Source organism: Acomys minous (assembly GCF_964271855.1).
Source record: "Acomys minous genome assembly, chromosome: 3".
Classification (NCBI taxonomy): Eukaryota; Metazoa; Chordata; class Mammalia; order Rodentia; family Muridae; genus Acomys; species Acomys minous.
The window spans coordinates 77,292,679-77,312,759 of record NC_140485.1 but is presented as its reverse complement, the minus strand read 5'-3'; the positions used below and the strand labels follow the sequence as shown (position 1 = coordinate 77,312,759).

Genomic DNA, 20,081 nt, shown 5'->3' with positions numbered 1-20,081 from the left:
TGTTTAACTAAGGGGACTGAGGACAGCGAGGCACGGAGCCCCGGGTCAGCCTCAAGAGGGACAGAGCCGCTAGGCCTCCGGCTTGTCTCAGGAGATAGCATAGCTCTGCCAGGGTCCCCGACATTCTTTCTACCAGATACACTTCAGCTGCTAAGAAAGAAGTTCAGGGGCTCACCTGTGTCTGTTGCTTAGCAACAGGAGGCTGTCAATGACATTGCTCTTGACACTTTAACTTACCCCTCTGTGGCAAGCGGTGGATAATGAAGGCCTAGGCAGACAGCAAGACAGAATTCAAACCCAGTAGTGAGCAAGCACAGGAGAAAGTGGGGGCCTGAGGCGAACACTTCTGGGGTTTGGCTCTCTGAGTCATGTGGTGACGACTGGGTTTTTAGAAGCTGGTTCAGGAGTCTTGCATATGTTTGCCACCTTAAAAGGACTGGCTGGGCTTGATCCTTACTGACTGATTCACAATTGCTAGCACAATTCTAGAACTTGCCACTAAAAGAACCTCAGTCAAAGCAAAGGCAGTTCCTTCAGCCCACCCCAGTCCACACAGACAGCTTTAAATCGGTTACTCCGTGGGGTCGTCACAGTATGCCTGCGACCAGGGACATATTTGTGAGGGACAGATGAGAAGACAGAAAGGTATTTGTTCCCCATGTTGATTGAGCTGCTCTTCTGAGGCAGGCTCTGCTGTCACCTCTGTGTGTGCTGCAGTGTGCAAGGCAGACAGTTTCAGCCTTCGGAATGCCACATTCTGATCAAGGGAAGAGATGACCTGTTAATAAATACACACAGCCACACTTACCAGGGCCCAGCATATGCATATTCACATGTGTACACCTGCATGCATGTGTGGAGGCCTGAAGTCAGATTTCCCGTGTCTTACTCTGTTACCCTACACTTTTGTTTTTTTGATGCAGGGTCTCTCATTTGAACACAGAGATCCGTTAATCTAGCCAGCCAGCTTGCTCCAGGGGTCCCCTATCTCTGCCTATCGAGTCCTGGGATTACAGGTGACCTCCATACACCTGTGTAGTATGTTTTTTTTACATGAGCTCTGCATATCTGAATTCTGGTCCTCACAGCAGCAATGCAAACACCTTATCCATCGAGTTATCCCCCCGGTCCCCAAATTTTATTTTTAATTTTTATCTTTTGTGTATTTGAGATAGAGTTTCTCTGTGTAACAGAGCCCCGACTGTCCTGGAACGCACTCTGTAGATTAGACTGGCCTCAAACTCCCAGAGATCTGCCCACTCCTGCTTTCCAAGTGCTGGGATTAAAGGTGTGCGCCACCATGCCGGGCTCCAAATTTTATTTTTACCTCTCCTCCAGTTTAGCAGAGGTGACAGGCCATTGCTTTGTGATGTGCAGTCACGGGTCAGTGAAGGCGTGAGTTCCGCAGGCTGAGTGTTAATGCACTTGTGACATGAGACGCTTGTCATTACTGTGGGTTTATGGGAGTGGAGGCAGCACCTGAAGCTGAAGGAACATCTGTGGATCACAAAAGAGAAGATACCAAGGCCCTGAGAGGAAACCAAAGCAGGGACAGAAGCCAGAGACCCATAGGAGAAAAAGAAGTCGGGTACCCAGAGATGGCTGCTTGTGAAAGACCTATGCTCTGGTCAGGACAACAGGCAGTGATGGGGAGATGGAACTGCCTTTTCGGGAGGTCAGTGCAGTTGTGGCAGCATCACCAAGGAAGAAAACGGGAAGATACCAAGGTAGAGGGGCGGCAGATAAGAGTCACATGGCCCAGAGGCAAGAACTCTGCTACTATAGACTCTGTGGAAATAAAAGTGTCAAGTTTCCCAGATAAAATGATGGGTTAAATTTGGATTTCAGATAAAGAATAACAAAAATTTTACTGGTTTTATATGTGTGTGTGTGTGTGTGTGTGTGCATCCCCCAGGACACACTTACAATAAAATCGGTATATTGTTTACCTGACACTCAAATTTAACTGAGCATCCCCGATTCTCTCTGGCAACCCATCCTGGGAAGTCTCCCAGAGGCTTGGAGTTGCATTTTAAGTGTGGAGCCCAGAATGAAGGGTGTGATGGGGGGGGGCAGGGGCGGGCACTGGCAGTCCTATGGAGAGATGAAGGATAACGGGAACTTGGGCCTTGCAGCAGCATCATTGGTGATTTTTGACCAAGGCTGTTGTGTAGGGACGATGCAGGATTGAGGCTGAGGTGAGCTCAAGTGAGAAGGGAGGGTGTTTTCTTCTCTCCTTTTCCTCTTCCTCCTCCTTCTGTCTCCCTTCCTCTCTCTTCCCTTGCCTTCTTTGAAGGTGTTACAGATGCCGAAGAAGAATAAGGAAATAAGAAGGCCAAGGCTGCGGCAGCACAGCTGGGAGCCAGCAGCAGCAGGGCCCAGGAGGCAATGGCTGAGCAAGGGAGCTGAGCAAGCTGGTGCATGTATGGGGTCATAGAAGCTGCTTTGCCAATCTTGAAGTGAGCTTGATTGGAACTGGGGGAGAGGAAGGAAAGATGGCAGGGAGGGAGGGAGGGGGGAGGGAGAAGAATAGACAGCAGTGAAGAGGAGTAGAATGGAGCTGCTGAGATGAAGCCTGTCAGCAGAACGTGGAGAAGCAAGTGACACGAAGACACATAGAAAACAATGCTCTTTATCTGAAAAAACTACAGTCGAGCATATGCATGGGGGGAGAGGCGTACACATGTTCCTGAAAATGCAAAGAAGCCACTGCTACTTGGATCAGCCCTGGGGATGTGCAGGAAGCCTGGCACCTCCAAAGTCGCAGGCAGGTTCTGCCGCTTACGGATTTGCACGTGCTCAGCTGTGCACGCAATGTGCTTAGGATGGTGTGGGGGGCTCTTAGCGGCCTGGAGGGCAGGGCAGTGGTACGGGGAGATTGCTAAACTTGTGCTGTTTGTTTTGAAGCAGTGTCTCCCTGCGGAGCCCAGACTGACCTCAAACCTCAGGCTTTTAGTTCTTTCTGCCTCAGTTCTCTCACTGTCGGGGTGCTAGGCATGTGCAGCTAAGCCAGGCTCAGTCTTGGGTTTATATCATGGCTTGCTAGTGGTGTGACTTTAGGCTTTCAGGCAAAGGACTTCCTCTCTAGATTTGTGAATGGGCAAACCCTCATGTCAGGGTCTCTCGCCTTCCCTCACTTCTGTTCTCACATTCGTCCTTTTGGCCCTCCTCTTTCATCCTTTTTTCCTCCTTCCTCTCTTTATTTCTTTCCTTCCTTCCTTCCTCACTCCTCCTTTTTCCTTTCTCCATTTCTTCCTATAACTATTTGCTGGATCTCTTCTACGTAGAAAACTACATTCAACTTATTAGGCCTGAACTCCCTTGCTGGACTTGAAGTCTTGAGAGAGAAAGAGATAGGCATGAATCAACCCAATTAACTCGGCTTCAAACAACGATAGGAGCTATAAAGGAAATGAGCACGCTTCAGCGAGAGAGTGATGGGAGACTCGGATGGAGTTGTCAGGGAGAGCGTCTCCATAGAGACCGGGGGGGAAGATTGACGGCCAGCATAAATAAAGGGCCTGAGGTGGGGAAGCATTCGTGGGGCTTGCTGCACTGGGGCAATGGAGTAGAGGATGAGGTTGGGGAGACAGCGGTCACAGGAGTACTGGCAGGACAGCGTGCTTCCAAATGTGCGACATGGTCCCCATTGCTGGTTGCCTTTACCCATGCAGGGAGAGGAGGAATTGGTGGGATTCACGGGGTCAGAACCAAGGGAATGAGTGGGCAACCGAAAGAGGGCCAAAGAGCCTCAAGGCCTCTCTGGCAAGCTGGACCTCTTTCTAGTTCAAGGTCTTGCTATTCCTCAGATCCTGACTAGGGTTGGCATTGGCCGACCATGTGACTTTCTCGAGTGATGGCACCATAGTATAGGTGTGGTCAGCAGGGGCTGGGAAGGGCTTGCATGGTGCTAGCCTTGGTCTTCAGTCCAGTCTTGGGCAGTTTCTAGCCAGGTCTGTAAAGGAGGAGAAGGAAAAGGAGGAGGAGGAGGAGGAGTAAGAGGAGGAGGAGGAGGGACCAAGCCAACCTTCCAACGCTTGTCTAGTTCTGGTTGTCCCAGCTGTTCTGTATGTAGCACCTGAGGCCTTGTCACATGTCACCAGGACTCTGAGACTTGTTTGCTTTCACTCCAGTTTGGGAAAAGGGAAGAAAACAGTGAAGCCAGGATTCTATCTTATTTCTCTGGAGGCCTCATCACAAGCTCCAGGCAAGCCCTTCCCCATAGGGGCCTGAGCTTTTTGTTTTTTGTCTTTTTTGGTTTTTTGCAGGTTCAGCTTTTTATTGAGCAGGTTAACAAGAGGTTTAGTCAAAAAGACCAAAGCCTATGTCATCATCAGACTCCTCAGATTCTTTCTTCTTTGCTTCCACCTTCTTCTCCTCAGCTGGGGCAGCAGCGGTGGCTGGCGCAGGACCTCCTGCTGCTGCAGCTCCGGCTGCTGGAGCTGGCCCATCAGCCCCTACACTGCAGATGAGGCTCCCACTGTTCACATTGGCCTTTGCGAACAAGCCAGGCCAGAAAGGCTCAACGTTGACACCGGCTGCTTTAATAAGGGCATTGATCTTATCCTCCGTGACCATCACCTCGTCGTCGTGAAGAATGAGGGCAGAGTAGATTCAGGCGAGCTCGGAGACAGAGGCCATGTTGTGAACTGCCGGCACGGTGCTAGTCACCCCGATGAAGTGAGAGCCTCACCCCAACGCGGCCTTAGCTTCCTCGGAAGAACCGAGCACCTTGACGGCAGCTGAGGGAAAAAAAAACCTGGGTTTTGTTTTTGTTTTTTCCATCTATTTATCAGAATTTGATCACTCACACCTTCCTCATGAGGTCTGTCAGCTGAGTCGGTCCCATTACAATGGTTACTCATATCATCGCTAGCAAAAGCAACTTAAGAAAGGACAGAATTTGTGTTTTAGCTTGCCTTCTCCTTTTTATCCAGTTCAGGATCCTAGCTTATAGAATGGCGCCACCCATAGGGTCTTCCTACCTGTGGTGGTTTGTTTGGACTGTTAGAGTGACATAATTTAGAATCACCTGGGAAGACAGACTCCATGAGGACTTTCCTAGGTCAGTTGGTCTGTGGGCGTTGTTAACCGAGGTGGGAAAACCCACCCACTGTGGGTAGCACCATCCCCTACGAAGAGAATTATAAAGAGGAATGGCGAGAGCAAGATGAGCAATAGCACGTTTGCATTCATCCTCTCTCTTTGCTCTTGACTGAGGATGTGACCAGCGGCTTCAAGTTCCTGTCCCCTGGGCATCCCCACAACGATGGACTGTAACCTGGAATTATAAACCGAATAAGCCCTTTCTCCCTTAAGTTGTCATAGCAACTGGGAAGGACACTAAGGCTCCGCCTCAACTAAGCTAATTTAGAAAATCCCTCACAGGCGTGCCCAGAGGCTAATCGCCACTAAACAGTCCCTCCTCCCTGAGTGTGATCAGAGAGGTTCCTTTCCTAGGTGGCCCTAGGTTCTGCCAAGCTACCTGTGTTAACACTCACAGGACCATGCTCCCCTCTTGCTTAAACCCCCAGCAGAAAAGTCAAAACTCCCTAGTCTGGCAAACAAGGTCGGAGAGGCACTGCTCTGCCCTCCTCTGGTGCTGGGTTCCTACCCCCCACTCTGAAGTCTCCAGTCCCCTTGTCACACTCGGCCTATTCCTGCCTCCCGCCCTTTGTGCCTGCTGTCCCGGATGTCCACAGTGCCAACCCCTCCGCCTCTCTGCTTCATGAGTGTTTACCTGCATGCTTGGTTTCTAAGGAACACCCATTGAGCTCTTACTGTATACCAGGCAACATGTTGTGCCTCATGCATGTTTGTTCTAATTTACTCTTCCTCCTCCTCCAACAACAACACTAAGCCGTGCCACCATTATCATCTCCGCTTGGAATGCTCGTAAACTTGGGCTCAGAGAAACAAGTCTGCTGGGCCAAGGCTGCACAGGCAGGCGCACAGTAGGGCAGGCATCTGGGCAATATATTTGAATGTAGGTCTACCTGTTTCCAGAGCCCCTAGTCACCTCTTTGTGTCTCTTCCACTTGCAGAATTCCTACTTCTGTGCAGGAATTCTATTCACTCAACCCCCAGACACTACACCACCCTGTGCCTGGAATGTCACTTCCTTGGTCTTCCCCTCACGCCAGCTGTGGGATCTTTGCTGATCTCATTTTTTGCAAAGGAGAGCCAAAGAGGCTCAGAGAACAAAGAGGCTATTGCTCGGTTCTGCAGGCATCAAATGGCGAAGCCACCTGGATCCCCAGATGTAGGCTGGCCCTCATGGCTACACTGCCACTGAGTTTCCTAGAAGCTTCAGAGTCCATCCAGAATGCTGACTGGCTGAGTTCCAGGGACTTGCGGCTCTGGCCTGTCTACCAGCACCCTGCTATTCACAGGGTTTGGGTAGAAGTTAGGCTCTAGCAATCACCCCCTCCTGCTTACGGGGGGAGGTGCCCCCCCTCCTTGGGGGCTCAGAACACAAATAAACAGAAAGCCAAATGACTTTCACTCCGTCCCTTCCAACTCAGTGATTTTGGAGGAGAATAAATACTGAAGCCACTGGCAGGAATAGAAATTAATCCAGAACTGGCCTAACTGCATGGGGATGCTTTTTTAAAAAGGGAAAAAAAACTTCTCAATTTAAAATCTCAACACAAATAGACTCTTCTGAGGTCAAATGAAAGAGAAATGTGTTAGGAAGGCAAGAAGCTGTCGGGGGCCAGAGCCCCCCTCTTCTATCTCACCTTCCTCTCTTCTCCCCCTCTCTCTCCCTCCCCCTCTCTCTCCCTCCCCCTCCTCCATTTCTCTCTCACCCGCTCCTTCCCCTTCTCCCTCTCCCATTTCCTCTGCTTCCTCACCTTAGCATCTTCCTCCCTCTGCTCTTTGCCTTCATTCAGCCCACCTGTGTGTTTACAGCCACCAGTCTCTCACTGTACTAACGTGTGTGTGTGTGTGTGTGTGTGTGTGTGTGTGTGTGCATGCGCACGTACGCGCATAGTAGATACATGTGTTTACGTTTGCATGTGTATGGGCATGCCTACATGTGCAGCTGCATTGTACATTAAGGCAGGGTGGCTCACTTGAACCCAGAGCGCACCAATACAGCTCATCCAGGTAGCCAGCTTGCTCCAGGGATCCTCTGTCTGTGCCTCTGGTAAACTGGGATTACAGGCACATCTAACATGTATGTAGCTGCCGGGGATCTGAGCTCTGGTCCTCACCCCTGGGTGGCAAGCACTTTAAACCAGCAAGCCATCTCTCCAGCCCTCACTTTCAGTTCAGTGGCAGAAATTCTACCTCAGGAGAGTAGCTGCCTTTGGCCAAGTTGTTTCTCCACTTTGTGCCTCTTTTCCAGCTGTCGTGGTTGGATGTTGGCTTTCTGTAGGTCGAGGAGTACTGAGCTTAGCAAGACAGTCCTCTGTAGAGGAAACAGCTTCAAGCTCATGATGGGCTTAGGCCTGGAGGGCGGGCAAAGGCCCTGAGTGAGCATCCTTTGGCTATGGAGAAATCCAAGTGGGTGAACATAGGTACCATGTGACCTTGGCGTGTGTGTGGGGCAGATGCACTTGTATCTGTAAGTGTGTATGCCTACATGCCCACATGTGGATGACAGAGGAGGCTGTCGGACGTCTGCTGTCATCACTTTACATCTTAGTTTTTTCCACTTATGTGAATATGTGTATATCTGTGTATGAGCACATATGTACCATGGTATGCACACTGAAGTCAGAGGACTTGGTTTCCTCTTTCTACCATGTGGGTCTCAGGGCTTGAACTCAGGCCATCAGGTAAGTGCCTTTACCTGCTGAGCCATCTCTCTGGTCTTTCAGCTTAGTTTTTTGGGATAATGCCTCTCACTGAGCCTGGAGCAGGTTGTTTTGGCTAGACTGGTCAGCTGGCCAGAGAGTTTCTGGACCTGCCTGTTCCTGCTGTCTGGTGCTGGGGTTATATGTTTGCATGACCACAGTCAGCTCTTTACTTGGGTGTTGGGCATTCAGACTCAAGTCCTCTTGCTTTCACTTAAGTACTCTTACCCGCTGAGGCTTCTCCCTCACCCACACCTTGGCCACTCTACCTCAGCTTGCAGCTGACCTGAGATGAAACTAATGTGAAACCAAGGAGAAGCCAAGAGGTGTGTAAGTCCTGGCGGGTGGGAAGGCCTTCAAAGGTCAGGTTAGAGCTCTAGAGGGGTGAGAAAGAGCCACATGCTGAGTCTAAATGAGGGAATTGTGACTGGCAGAGGGAAGTGGTCTCCCTGGCAACCATGGGGGAGCTGAACCCTGGGAGGGACCCGACTGGAAGGGAAGCCTGAGGCATGCTCTTCTTAGGGAAGGGGACACATCTCTCTTTGTCATCATTGTCTCCCCAGGGCACAACATGAAATCTGGGTCCATAAATACAGTTGCAAGGCTGCCTTAATGAGTGAGTACACCTGTTCCTGGAGCCTCTCAAAACAGCTTGGACACCATCTCCCCGGAGTCCAGAGGCCTCTCCTGCAGCACATACTTGGCAACCCCTGGCTAAAGATGGAGTGTCTGAGCCTTCCAGCTGCAGGCACTGCCGTGGCCATCCATACCTCTCTTACAGATCAAGGGATTCATGAAAGGTAGATCTACCCATTTCAGGGTAGACCAGGAACGGGACATGCCTTAGGGTTTTTATTGCTGTAAAGAGACACCACGACCAAGGCAACACTTATAAATAAAGGACAACATTTCATTGGGGCTGGCTTACAATTCAGAGGTTTATTCCGTTATCATCGTGGTGGGAAGCATGGCAGCGTGCAGGCAGACATGGTGCTGGAGGAGCCACAAGTTCTATACATCGCGACCCAAAGACAGTCAAGAGGAGATGTCGTCAGCAGGAAGCAGCAGGAGGCTCTCTGGTTCCACGCTGGGTGGAGTTTGAGGTAGGAAACCTCAAAGCCCATACTCACAGTGACACTCTTCCTGTTACAAGGCCACTCTCACTCCAACAAGGCCACACCTCCTAGTAGTGTCACTCCCTGTGTGCCAGGCATTCAAATACATGAATCTATGGGGACCAAACCTATGCAAACCACCACAGGACAGCACTTTGCCAAGTCATTCAGGCATCTCTGTCCAGCCAGCTTCAAACATTCTATTGCCTGGAGATAAGGGGCAGACTGAGAGTGCCATCTGGCTCCCAGGGGCACTATGCCAGGTCACTGAGCCTGGAAGAGATTACCTTCGGACAGCAGAGCACGGCTCTGGGAGGCACAAGCCCCATACTCTGCCCTCGAGCCATAGCAAAGCCCAGTAGGAAATCACCCCGAGCCTTCTAGGCAGAAGAACCTCTCTAGCTACATTGGAGAAGACAGCTGTGGGGATGGAGAGCATTGTGCAGGGCACTGGTCAGACTGCACGCTTAAAGAGGGGCTGGGGCTAGGACCAGGAAACAGGGCTGTGATGAAGGCTCAGGCCTCAGGCAGTCTCGTGGATGCTTTTGAGCCTGGGCTAGCAGGATTGCTGGGGGAAGTGGGGATGGGGGTTACACTGCCTCAGTAATCAGGAGCAGAATGCAGGCGGTCCCCAGAAGAGCTGTTACCACGAGCGAAAGCTGCATTCTTCAGCAGAGGTAGCTCCCTTGGGCACTGGCAAGCTGATGGCTCCTCTTGCCAGGGACACCCCTGATAGCTGGTGAAGCAAATCCTTTATCTCTTAAGGGAGAGCTGGGTGTGCGGTGGGGCATCCACTCCAGCACGTTTCTCCCATTAACACTAATCCTTCTTGCACTCCTACAGATACACAGTATCATCCGGTTTCAAAAATGAAGAAAGCAGAGTTTTGGAAAGAGTATCAACCTTCCCCTGCCACACAACTAGTAACAGATGTGCTGTGGAGATGGTTTGAACTTGGACCCTTTTGGCTTTTCCTCCCCTCCCATTACAAGCGCATCTCCCGGACTTTGCCTCCTTCACCCTCTCCTCCCACAGCCCACCCATTTACTCTCAAGATTTTGGCAAACAGCTTCCTTCTCCATGAGGCTCATTTCTATGTCGTGTTTTCTTTTTTTTTCTTTTTTTTTTTTTTGAGGCTGAGTATTTTTTTTTTCAGACAGGGTCTTGCTTTGGAACCCATGATGACTTAGAACTTGTGACCCTTTGAAATCCACCTCCAAAATTCTGGGACTACAGATGTGTGCCAACATGACATCCAGCTGTGTCTGAGATTCCTAACCGGGAGCCTAGGAATCCCAATAAATAGTATGCTAATTTTCATACTAAAACACACCTTTTCTTTTCTTTCTTTTTTCTTTTTGGTCATTTTTTTTTTTGGAGATAGGGTTTCTCTGCGTAGCCTTGGCTGTCCTGAACTCACTTTGTAGTCCAGGCTGGTCTTGAACTCACAGTGATCCACCTGCCTCTGCCTCCCGAGTGCTGGGATTAAAGGGGTGAACCACTATGCCCAGCGTTTTTTTTTTCTTTTTGAAGATAGTTTTTTTTTTCTTCTTCCCCCGTGTAGCCCTGGCTGTCCTGAAACTAGCTCTATAGACCAGGTTGGCTTCAAATTTATAGAGATCTATCTGCTTTTGCCTTTCAAGTGCTGGGATTAAAGGCGTGTACCACCATTGCTGGGCTCACAGTTTAGAGTTTTAAAGGTATTGTTTTAATTTGTTTTTCAGGTATAACATCCATATATATATTCTGTCTGTAAGATATATATATATACACACCCATATAAACATATATACGTGTGTGTGTGTGTGTGTGTGTGTGTGTGTGTGTGTGTATTGAAAGGCTTCTGAAACCCAAAAGAGGTTGACTTTCCAGCACAGGTGGCCAAAGGTCCTTTTGGGCAAACATTTGGAACGTGTTTCTCTGCCCTTGAGAAATGAAGGCAGCCAAGGCAAGTCAGCGCCACGGACAGGACTCAGGCTGCCGGGCTTCCCACAAGTCTGGCCAACTTCAGTGGTGACCTAGGGTCAGGTGCTGGAGGATTCCTGCTGCCCCGCATCAGTGGGGCGGCAAGTCAGAATGGTTCAGTCGACACAGATGGCTTCCCTTCCTCTTTTCCTTTCCTTTCCTTTTTTTTTTTTTTTAAATAAAAGAGCCCAAATGTTGCAATTGTCCTCACAGTGACATTTCCCCCATTCTGAGGGCCACCCGTCCCTCCCCACCATAACAGTGACGAAGAGGGTATCAAGCCGGGCAGTGGAGTACCCTGGTGACAGATTAGCGCTGCCAACCACCGACACAAAACCATTTGGTGTGGGGAAATGATAGATGCTAACACTCATTTTAAACACAGGCAACTGAATTCCTGCAGACAGGCGCCACGGCTGGAATTTAGGGCACAGCTGGTAGGTTCAGATAAGGTGCGGAAGCAGTCCGGCACAGCGCTGCGTTACTTAATAATGAAAATGTGGTGATGGATACCACTGTCTCGAGGATATAACCTCCCCATTTGGAGGTTTTCAGCTCCCAAATCATCCATCCCTCCACCACCCCCTTCTTCATTTTTTTTTCTGGAAAGGAATGAGGGGTGGGTGGATAAAGGCCAGGAGTGAAGGCATCAAGAAGCTCACAATCCTACAGAATTTAAGGAAAAGTCCAAAGAACTCTGTTTGAAAGAATGCAGCTCCGTAAGCTCACTCAAGACAGCGAGTTTGACATTAGAAAAATGGACTAAGTGAGCCTCTGTTTTAACGGTCAAGGGTACCACTTCTATCCTCGTTTCTATGACATCACAAAGAACCAATTAGAGTTTTCCACATAAAACTTCACCTTCCACCTGGCAGAGTGCCTGTTTTTTTTTAAAAGAGACTGAGGTTGTTTGTCTCCAACTCTTCAAACTCTACCCATCAAAGAATGTTATTATTCACTCAGAAGATATTTTCTGAGCATCTACTATGTGCCTTGAAGTGACACTGGAAAGAGATGCTCTTAGGCACCTCATAGTCTAATATGGGTAGACAGATGCTCATCAGTGCATCAGTGTCTCCAATGATAACTCTCAGAAGAAAAGGAGCTCATTTCTGAAACGGTGTGTGGCAGGGGGAGGCAGATCAGCCTGGGGAGTGTCTTAGCTACTTATCTGTTGCTGTGACAAAACCTCACGACAAAGGCAACTTATTTTAAAAAGCATTGAACTGGGCTTATGACTTCAGATGGTGAGTCTATGACCCAGCAAAGGCACAGTGGCTGAGAGCCCGAATCTCAAAGTAGAGAGCACACTGGGAATGTTAGTCTTTCAAAACCTCAAAGCCATCCCCAGCGACACACCTCCTCCAATAAGGCCACGCCTCCTTATCATTCCCAAACAGTTCCACCAACTGGGGAACAGGCGTTGAAACCTATGAGCACCACCATGGAGGGTTTAGGGGGGTTCCTGAAGGGAGACACTCTTCAGTGAACACATGAATGGTGCCACCACTTACCCAAGGACTTGCAGTTGATAAGGGTGTGTGTGGCCGTTTTCCTATGTCTTTCTTTCCTTTTTTGTTTTTGTCCTTTGTCTTATTTATTTATTTTAATTTAATTTAATTTTATTTTATTTTATTTTTTGTTTTTCGAGACAAAGTTTCTCTGTGTAGCCTTGGCTGTCCTAGACTCACTTTGTAGACCAGGCTGGCCTTGAACTCATGGCAATCCACCTGCCTTTGCCTCCCGAGTGCTGGGTGTCCTTTGTCTTTTGTTTGGTATTTTCAAGATAGGATTTCTCTTTGTAGCCCTGGCTGCCCTAGAACTTGTTCTGTAGACCAGACTGGTCTCAAATTCAGAGCTCCATCTGCCTCTGTACCAACACTGGTCAGCTTACTTTTTTTCTTTTTAAAAAGGGGCTTTATTTTTTACTTTTATTTGTGTACAGGTGAGTGCCTGAGAAAACCAAAAGAGGTCATCAGATCACCTGGAACTAGATTTCCAGGCAGTTGTGACCTATTCATTCATAATAAGAGGTGGGAATTGAACCTGGGTCCTCTGCAAGAGCAGCAAGGGCTCTTAACCACTAAGCTGTCTCTCCACCCCCACCTCTTCTTAAAGTTCTATTACCCAGGGCTATTGTCAGCCATTTACACTTGAGTATGAATGAAATTTAATCTTTTTTTTTTTTTGAAAAAAGAATTTTTAAGGGGAATGGTTTAGGGGCAATGAAGGCTTTGCTTAAAAAAAAAAGTATAAAATGGAGGTAAGAGTTGTGACCAAAAAAAGGAGGGCAAAGCTTAGACCCAAACTCACTCTTTTTGCATCATATATGTGTATGTATATCATATATGTACATATACAGATAGCAACAAGATGTAATATATATAATATATAAGGTATAATATACATATTCTCTCTCTCTCTCTCTCTCTCTCTCTCTCTCTCTCTCTCTCTCTCTCTCTCTCTCATCTTTTGGGAAGAAGCTTGGCCTAGAGCTACTTACATCCAGGGTCTGCCTTTCTTACATCCAGAGGTGGCATTACCTACTCAACACCGTGTAAAACCCTACAGCCTATGCCCCCTCCCATCACCACTGAAATCCTGGCTGTGAGCATATTAAAACCTGGAGTCCTTGGAAAGCCAGTCTGGCTCTCTCCTGACCTTGCACCCACTCCATTCTGTCTAGACGCAGGTTGGAGACTGGCCCACCTCCTTGGGGCTCCCTCCAGCCTGGCTCTTGCCAGAGTCCCTCCCCTTTCACTGTTAACCAGGCAAAGCTATGAAGTGTAAGTGCTGATATGGAGGCCACCTGCGAGTCTGGGGCCCAGGCTGGGCCTGGAAATTGGGACAGAGAGGACCCTGCAAGAGGCCCTCAGTCCCTGTGACCCCTTCGGTGCTGCCGAAGTGGCTCCTGCTGCCCAGATTGCAGCCTGCTGCTGTCAGGCACGCGCCAAGGTCAAGGCTGTTCCTCTGCTCCAGACTCTGCAATAATGGCTTGTAATGTGCTGTAAACAGGTGACGCTTGCCTCGAAGATGCTGTTGCCACCAGGACAAGAACAGATCCATTCTCTTTAACCCTCTCCTGGCTTACGATTGTATCCGAGCTCTGCCAGCTCAGGGGGGGGGGCCTACTCAAAAGCCTCTGTTCCGGCACCTCATCCACCTAAATCACAGGGCAATGGGGAGGACGTTATTATGTATACATTATAGATGGAAAAACTGGGTGCAGAGAAGAAGAGACTTTAGCTCCCCAAGATATTGGCACAGCTAGAACGGTTGGCCTAGACTTCTGTGACCTTGAGACCTTGTGATCCAAGACGTGAACCTCTGCTTCACAGGGCAAGTTGGGGGAGGGGAGGACAATTTGCAAGCAAGTGATGCTGGAGTCTGGAGGTTTAGAGGGAAAACCTCTTTGCCTTTTACTTGCTGTGTGACTTTAGACCCATTAATTAACCTCTCTGAGTTGCAACACCCTCATTTCTAACACGAAGATAAGATTTCTAGACAGGACTGTGTTGATTGAAGGTCATTAGGTATATGCATTTCTTGGAACAGAGATTTTGGTAAACGCTTCCCCGACCCCTCTCTGCTTTTTGTGTAAAACAGATAGACCAGGCTTCTAAGGGACATGATCTGAACACTGGAGCGGCCGGATGGAAAGCAATAACCCTAGTCCTAAACCCAGCCCTACTGTTGAGGACAAGAATGCTATATGCTGTCTGTAAGGTCACCCCAGGGCCAGGCAGGCTGGGGCTCCCTCCCTCTGCCCAAGCCCTGGGCAGCAAGGCAGGGGCAGAGACATTGAGGCCATAAATAAGTCCAACAAGGAGTCATAATTCTGCCCGCACCACCCATGTGGCCGTTCCCGTCACGCTGCTACCTTTAGTGCGCGGCCACCGTCACGCCAGGGTACAGGAAGGCAGCCAGTTCCTCTGCAGTGCTTCTGAGCCAGTCAGAGGCCAGGCAGGGGTGTGTGACTGAGGTTTGGGGAGTGGTGGCTGGGCATCAAGTGTCATCTGTTAGCTCCTTGTCCTTGGTCCCCACATGCGGGCTTGCCCCCAGTAACTAGAAAGGAGAAACCTTACTGCATATAAGACCCAGCTGTGCGGTCACCTTCAACCCAATCATCTTTGAGGTTCTAGAAACCAAACTCAGAGCCTTATATCTGTTAAACAAGTGTTCTAGCTATACCCCAGCCTTCTTTATTCTTTATTTTAAGACAAGGTCTCACTAATTTGTCTCGGCTGACCTTGAACTCACTCTGTAGCCCACGAAGGTCTTGAACTTTTAATCCTCCTGCCTCAGCCTTATCCATTCATGTATTCTTGCTTCTTGTCTGCCCTGACAGCACTTCCCTTGGCTGGACTCCCAGAGCAGTCACTGGACTCTCAGAGTAGTTGCTCAGGCCTCCTGCTCCATTCTGAGTTTGGGCCTGGCTCTTAGCAGGCCCCTAGTGGACTGTGAGGTGGATTTAGTCACTCAGCAAGTCTGTTATTCTAAACATCACCTCAAACATATGGACACCGATAAACGACCCACCTGTCCCCAGCTCTGACTGAGTCAGTGGACTGTAAAAGGTGTCCCTAGAGAGGGTCTTCAGCCAGTAACACCTTGGAGAAGCCAAAATGACTCACCTAGATGTCCAGGCCAACTGTCTTTCAAGCTTAAGAGAATTCCCTGAGCCTTGGTACCCCCACTTTCTCTGTAAAGTGGGTGCTAAGAGAGGCAGTGAGGAATGAGAGAGTTCCTCTAAGCCATCTGCAGTGCGGCATGGAGGTGAGGCTGACGTGAGACTCTAACCCTGCAACCACCACACAGCTCCGAGGGAAACATGGCTTCCTTGAGGGAGGGGCATGGATTCCTTTGTGCAGGACAGTTGCAGGACATGCAGGGGTGACCCTGAGGACCTCTGGCTGCACAGACTCTGAGTGCCATGAGCTGCAGTGAGAAAGAGTCCTGAACACATTCATGTACATATGTTTGTGTGCATGCATGTGCCTGTGTGTATCTGTGCGTTTGTGCACGTGTGTGTGTGCGTGTGAGTGCATACTTGTGTGTACGTGTGTGCGCATCTGTACACATGCTTACACGTGTCCATGTGCTGGGATGAGAGCAAGAAGAGGTCAGCTTAAAGTGACTGATATTCAGCAAGGTGGATGCTGAAGCTGGGACAGTGTCGTAGGCAGTAGGAGACTATGGTCATTTTGTCACACAACCCTGCTGTGGATTAGGCAGTGCCACCTGCCCTGATGTTGAACTGAAGGCCCCGAGGACACTGAGGAAATGGGAGGGAGGCAATTCTGGGCCTCACCTGCTCCTTTTGAAGTATTCCTTACTTCAGACACCCAGGCATTTGCCAGCATCTATCTGCTATTGATGAAGTCCTGGCCAGGCCTTCTGTCCTGCTGGGCACACACTTTCATCTGAGAATGGCTGGGGAGAGACAGAGAGGCCAGGAATCCTGCTCTGAGGTATGTCTGCTGCACACAGTGGGCACACTCCTCTCCCACAGCCAGGAGACTCCATGAGGAACCTCCAGGGAAGCCTGGCAGGCAGTGGGCATTCATGCTCTCTCCTCAGCTGTCCCCTAGTGTGCCGAGAGGGAGGATCTGCGTTCAACTCCCTCTTCTGTGATATCTAGCCTAGAAGAGCCTTGTCTTAGGCACAGGACTTTAAAGCTTACCCAGCACTTCCCCCATGACCTCACACAATCAGAGGAGCTGTGAACACGTTGTGCAAAGACACATATACATGCACGCACTCCATGGCACATGTATGGAGATCATGGGACAGATTTCAGAAGTTGGATTCTCTTGTTCCACCCTGTGGGCTCTGGGCCTTAAACCCGATTCCTCAGGCTCAGCATCAGCATCAGCACTGGTACCAGCACCAGCACCAGCACCAGCACCAGCACCAGCACCAGTAACAGCACCAGTACCAGCACCAGTAACAGCACCAGTACCAGCACCAGTAACAGCACCAGCACCAGCACCAGCACCAGCATCAGCACCAGCATCAGCATCAAAACCGGCATCAGCATCAGCACCAGCATCAGGCCCTTCACCAATCCAGAGAATAATATGAACGTGACTGACACACAGTTGGTGTGCAGTGTGTTTTTTCTAGCTAAAGTCACCAGGGTTCAGCTTTTGTTATCCACAAGCCAAGAGGCAGCACTAGGCAAATCCTTAGGGGAGGGCAAAGCCCTCAGCTCCCATGAGCATGGCTGAGTTTAGAGTGGGCCAAGAGACCTTAAGCCATCCGGGCCAACTCTCAGCTTCATGCCTGCCTGGGTGAGCACTCTGAGAAAGGAGAGGTCATCTGGGAGCTGCCTACAGGAGAAAACCCCCCATGAGAGCTAGAGATGGAAACTTCGAGAGGGTGCCAGGGCACTACTGACAAGTCCCAGGGCCACAGCCAGGAAGCTGGGATCCAGATACAGTCCGAATCAAAAAGGGAAAGAAGAGAAGAGACAAGGCAAGAAATGGGGGTTTGGGGAGAGGGGAGTCACTGCAAACAGTGTGAGACCTCTGGCAAAGCTGAGGGAATGTACTCCAACCCATATATTCAAACCCTACCGTAAAAGTGAAGAGACTGGGAGGCAAGGCCTTTGCAGATAACTGGGTACCTGGGTGGAGCCCGGTGCATGGGTCTATGCTCTCATATATGGGGAAGAAGCTATCTTGCTCTTTCAGCCATATAAGAATGCAGCCCCAAGTTGGCAGGATGCAACCTTCAAGGGCATCCTCACCTTCCAGCCTCAAAACTGTGAGAAGTAGTTTGATTGTGTCCTGTCTGGGACTTTGGCATCGCAGTCCCAGGAGACTACGTAGTCTCCTGTTGGGCCCCTGTGCAGCCTCTGGTGGTATTGTTAAGGGGAAGGGGACCAGGGGGCATGGGTTCCAATCCAGTGCTGCCTTTCTTGCTTTGTGGCTTTGGGCCCCATCACTTTGTCTTTTTGACAGTTTTCTCATTTAGAAAATAGTGATATTGGTATAAAGCCATTGTGGTGTTGGAATGGGATGTCCCCACAGTCTCTGGCATTTGAATACTTGGTCCCTAGTTGGTCCTACTGTTTGAAAAATGTGGTCTTCCTGGAAGTTGCTTGTCACCGGTGGGGGCAGGCTCCAAGGTTTCAGAGATGTTTGGCTTTCCTAGTTCACTCCTTGCCGTCTGTTTGCAGCTCCCAGCTTCTTCTCCGGCCACCATGTCCGCTGCCTGCTGACCTGATCCCAGACCATGATGCACTCTTGTCCCTCAGGATCCATGAGCCAAATAAACCCCTGTATAGGCTGCCTTGGCCATGGCATGTTAGCACAGCCATAGAAAAGTACCTAATACAACTGTTTAAAACCAAAAGGCTGTGTGTGTTTGTGTGTGTGTATGTGTGTGTGTGTGATCTGCACTGGTGTTTGTGTAGTAAAAAAAGAGGAACCAGAGGGTAATTCTTAGTCTTTAGTGCATTCATTGGAAAACAAGATGATTGGAGGCTGGGGAGTGGCTCGGTTGGAAAAATGATTTATGTATAAGTGTGAGAACTGGCCTTTGGATTCTTAGAGCTCACATAAAAAGTCATGTGCAACAGCATACATGTACACACACGCACACACACATACACACACACACACACACAACACACACTCTCAGAGCTGGAGAGGTGGAGACAGGGAGATCCCTTGGTGAGCTCTGAGCTCAGAAAGTCTGTTTCGAAACATGAGGTAAAAACCAACTGAAGAAGACCCTGGATGTTGACCTCTGACCTCCACCTGCACATGCTTATACATACTTGTACGTGAACATACACACACATTAAAGAAATTAAAATGTTCTAAATATAAACTAAAATTTCAATTCAGGTTACTGGGAATAAAGGAAAATAAACCCAAAGAAAATGAACAAAATTTAAGAGATAAAAGCAAAAACGGTGGGCCCCAACAGGAGACAAAAAGGAAGTGATTCCACGATGCAAGGCTGTGGTAGGGAACCAGTGAGCTCATTCATGTGCTTGCTCACTAAAGTCATGACACATGCCCTCTTCCAGGCACTGTGCTAAGGACAGAATACAGAGGGGAGCCAAACTCGCAGCCCTGCCCTCGGGAGTCATCAGGAGAAAGGTGCCAGAAAACCATCATCTTGTCTGCTTATTGTCCAACCACAGGACGCACAGCAGCAGCTTCATGGCAGCGGCGAGGGGCCCCAGTGGTGCCCAGCAGATGTTGCTGAGGCCTGCATGCCGGTTGGTCACATTTCTCTTTCTCAGTCTCTGTCTCTGTCTCTGTCTCTGTCTCTGTCTCTGTCTGTCTCCCTCCCTCCCTCCCTCCCTCTCTCTCTCTGTCTCCCTCTCTCCCTCCCTCCCTCTCTCTCTCTCTCTCTCTCTCTCTCTCCCCCTCCCTCCCTCTCCCTCCTTCTCTCGCCCCCTCCCCTCCCCCCCTCCTTCCCTGGCCATGAAAACAGCCCTTACCACCGCAGTTGCTGATGCGCGATGTCCTTGTGGTCTTTAGAGCACTTTAGCAAGCCTGCCACCAGGACTGTCACCATCTCCACCTCAGAGCACAAGGAGCCGCGGCTTGGCAAGCTCATGAACTGGCCCCATGCTTCAGTAAGTGTGCAAGGGCAGCGAGATGGGGCTTCCCGAGGTGGAGGCTTGGCTAGGGCTGGAGCTGCACCAGTGCAGTGGAGGGGAAGAGGAGAGGGAGGAGCAGGCTAGCAGAGGGGCATGCGTCTGAGCGCCCACGAGGTAACCGGGTACGTGGGAGCAATCCGTGTGTCTGAGCTTGGCCTCATCACTGGCAATTTCCAGCTGGCTCTAAATGTCAGCGTTTAGAGTTTAAAGGGTGCTGTCGCTTGACCCCTAGGGAAGCCTGATCCGGATCCGAGAATGGGGCGGTTCAGAGTGTAATCCCTCAATCTGGCCTTGAACTCATGGCAATCCTTCCTCCACAGCTTCCCAGGTGCTGGGATTACATGCATGAGCCACCACTTTACTAACCATAAAACAGGTGTGAAGAGATAGAGGTTCCCCCCTCCCCTCATCCCCTAGCCCTGGGCTGAACCAAAGGCTATTGTTTGAGTTTGACGGGAGGCTGCAGGCTGGCCCCCATCTAGGGGAGGCTCAGGCAGCTAGCTAGGACAGCAGGGGCTGCGGGGGTGGGGCCTCAGTGGAGTAAAGGTTCTGGTCTGAGATCCAGTGAAGCCCAAA

The 20,081-nt window shown here is 49.9% G+C and overlaps 1 protein-coding gene across 1 annotated transcript; it reads right to left on the bottom strand.

Moving 5' to 3' along the window:
• Positions 1–4,196: 4,196 nt before the first annotated feature.
• LOC311594014 (large ribosomal subunit protein P1-like) lies at positions 4,197–19,578 on the bottom strand. The gene is made up of 2 exons (XM_084775449.1): positions 19,344–19,578; positions 4,197–4,742 (listed from the first exon to the last, which is right to left on the bottom strand). The coding sequence occupies exon 2, from the start codon at positions 4,576–4,578 to the stop codon at positions 4,303–4,305; it is 276 nt and encodes a 91-aa protein (XP_084631575.1). The 5' UTR covers positions 4,579–4,742; positions 19,344–19,578; the 3' UTR covers positions 4,197–4,302.
• Positions 19,579–20,081: the final 503 nt, after the last annotated feature.

Excerpts from the sequence above, each read along its gene's own strand:
- LOC311594014 (XM_084775449.1), bottom strand. The coding sequence starts at position 4,578 with ATGGTCACGGAGGATAAGATCAATGCCCTTATTAAAGCAGCCGGTGTC.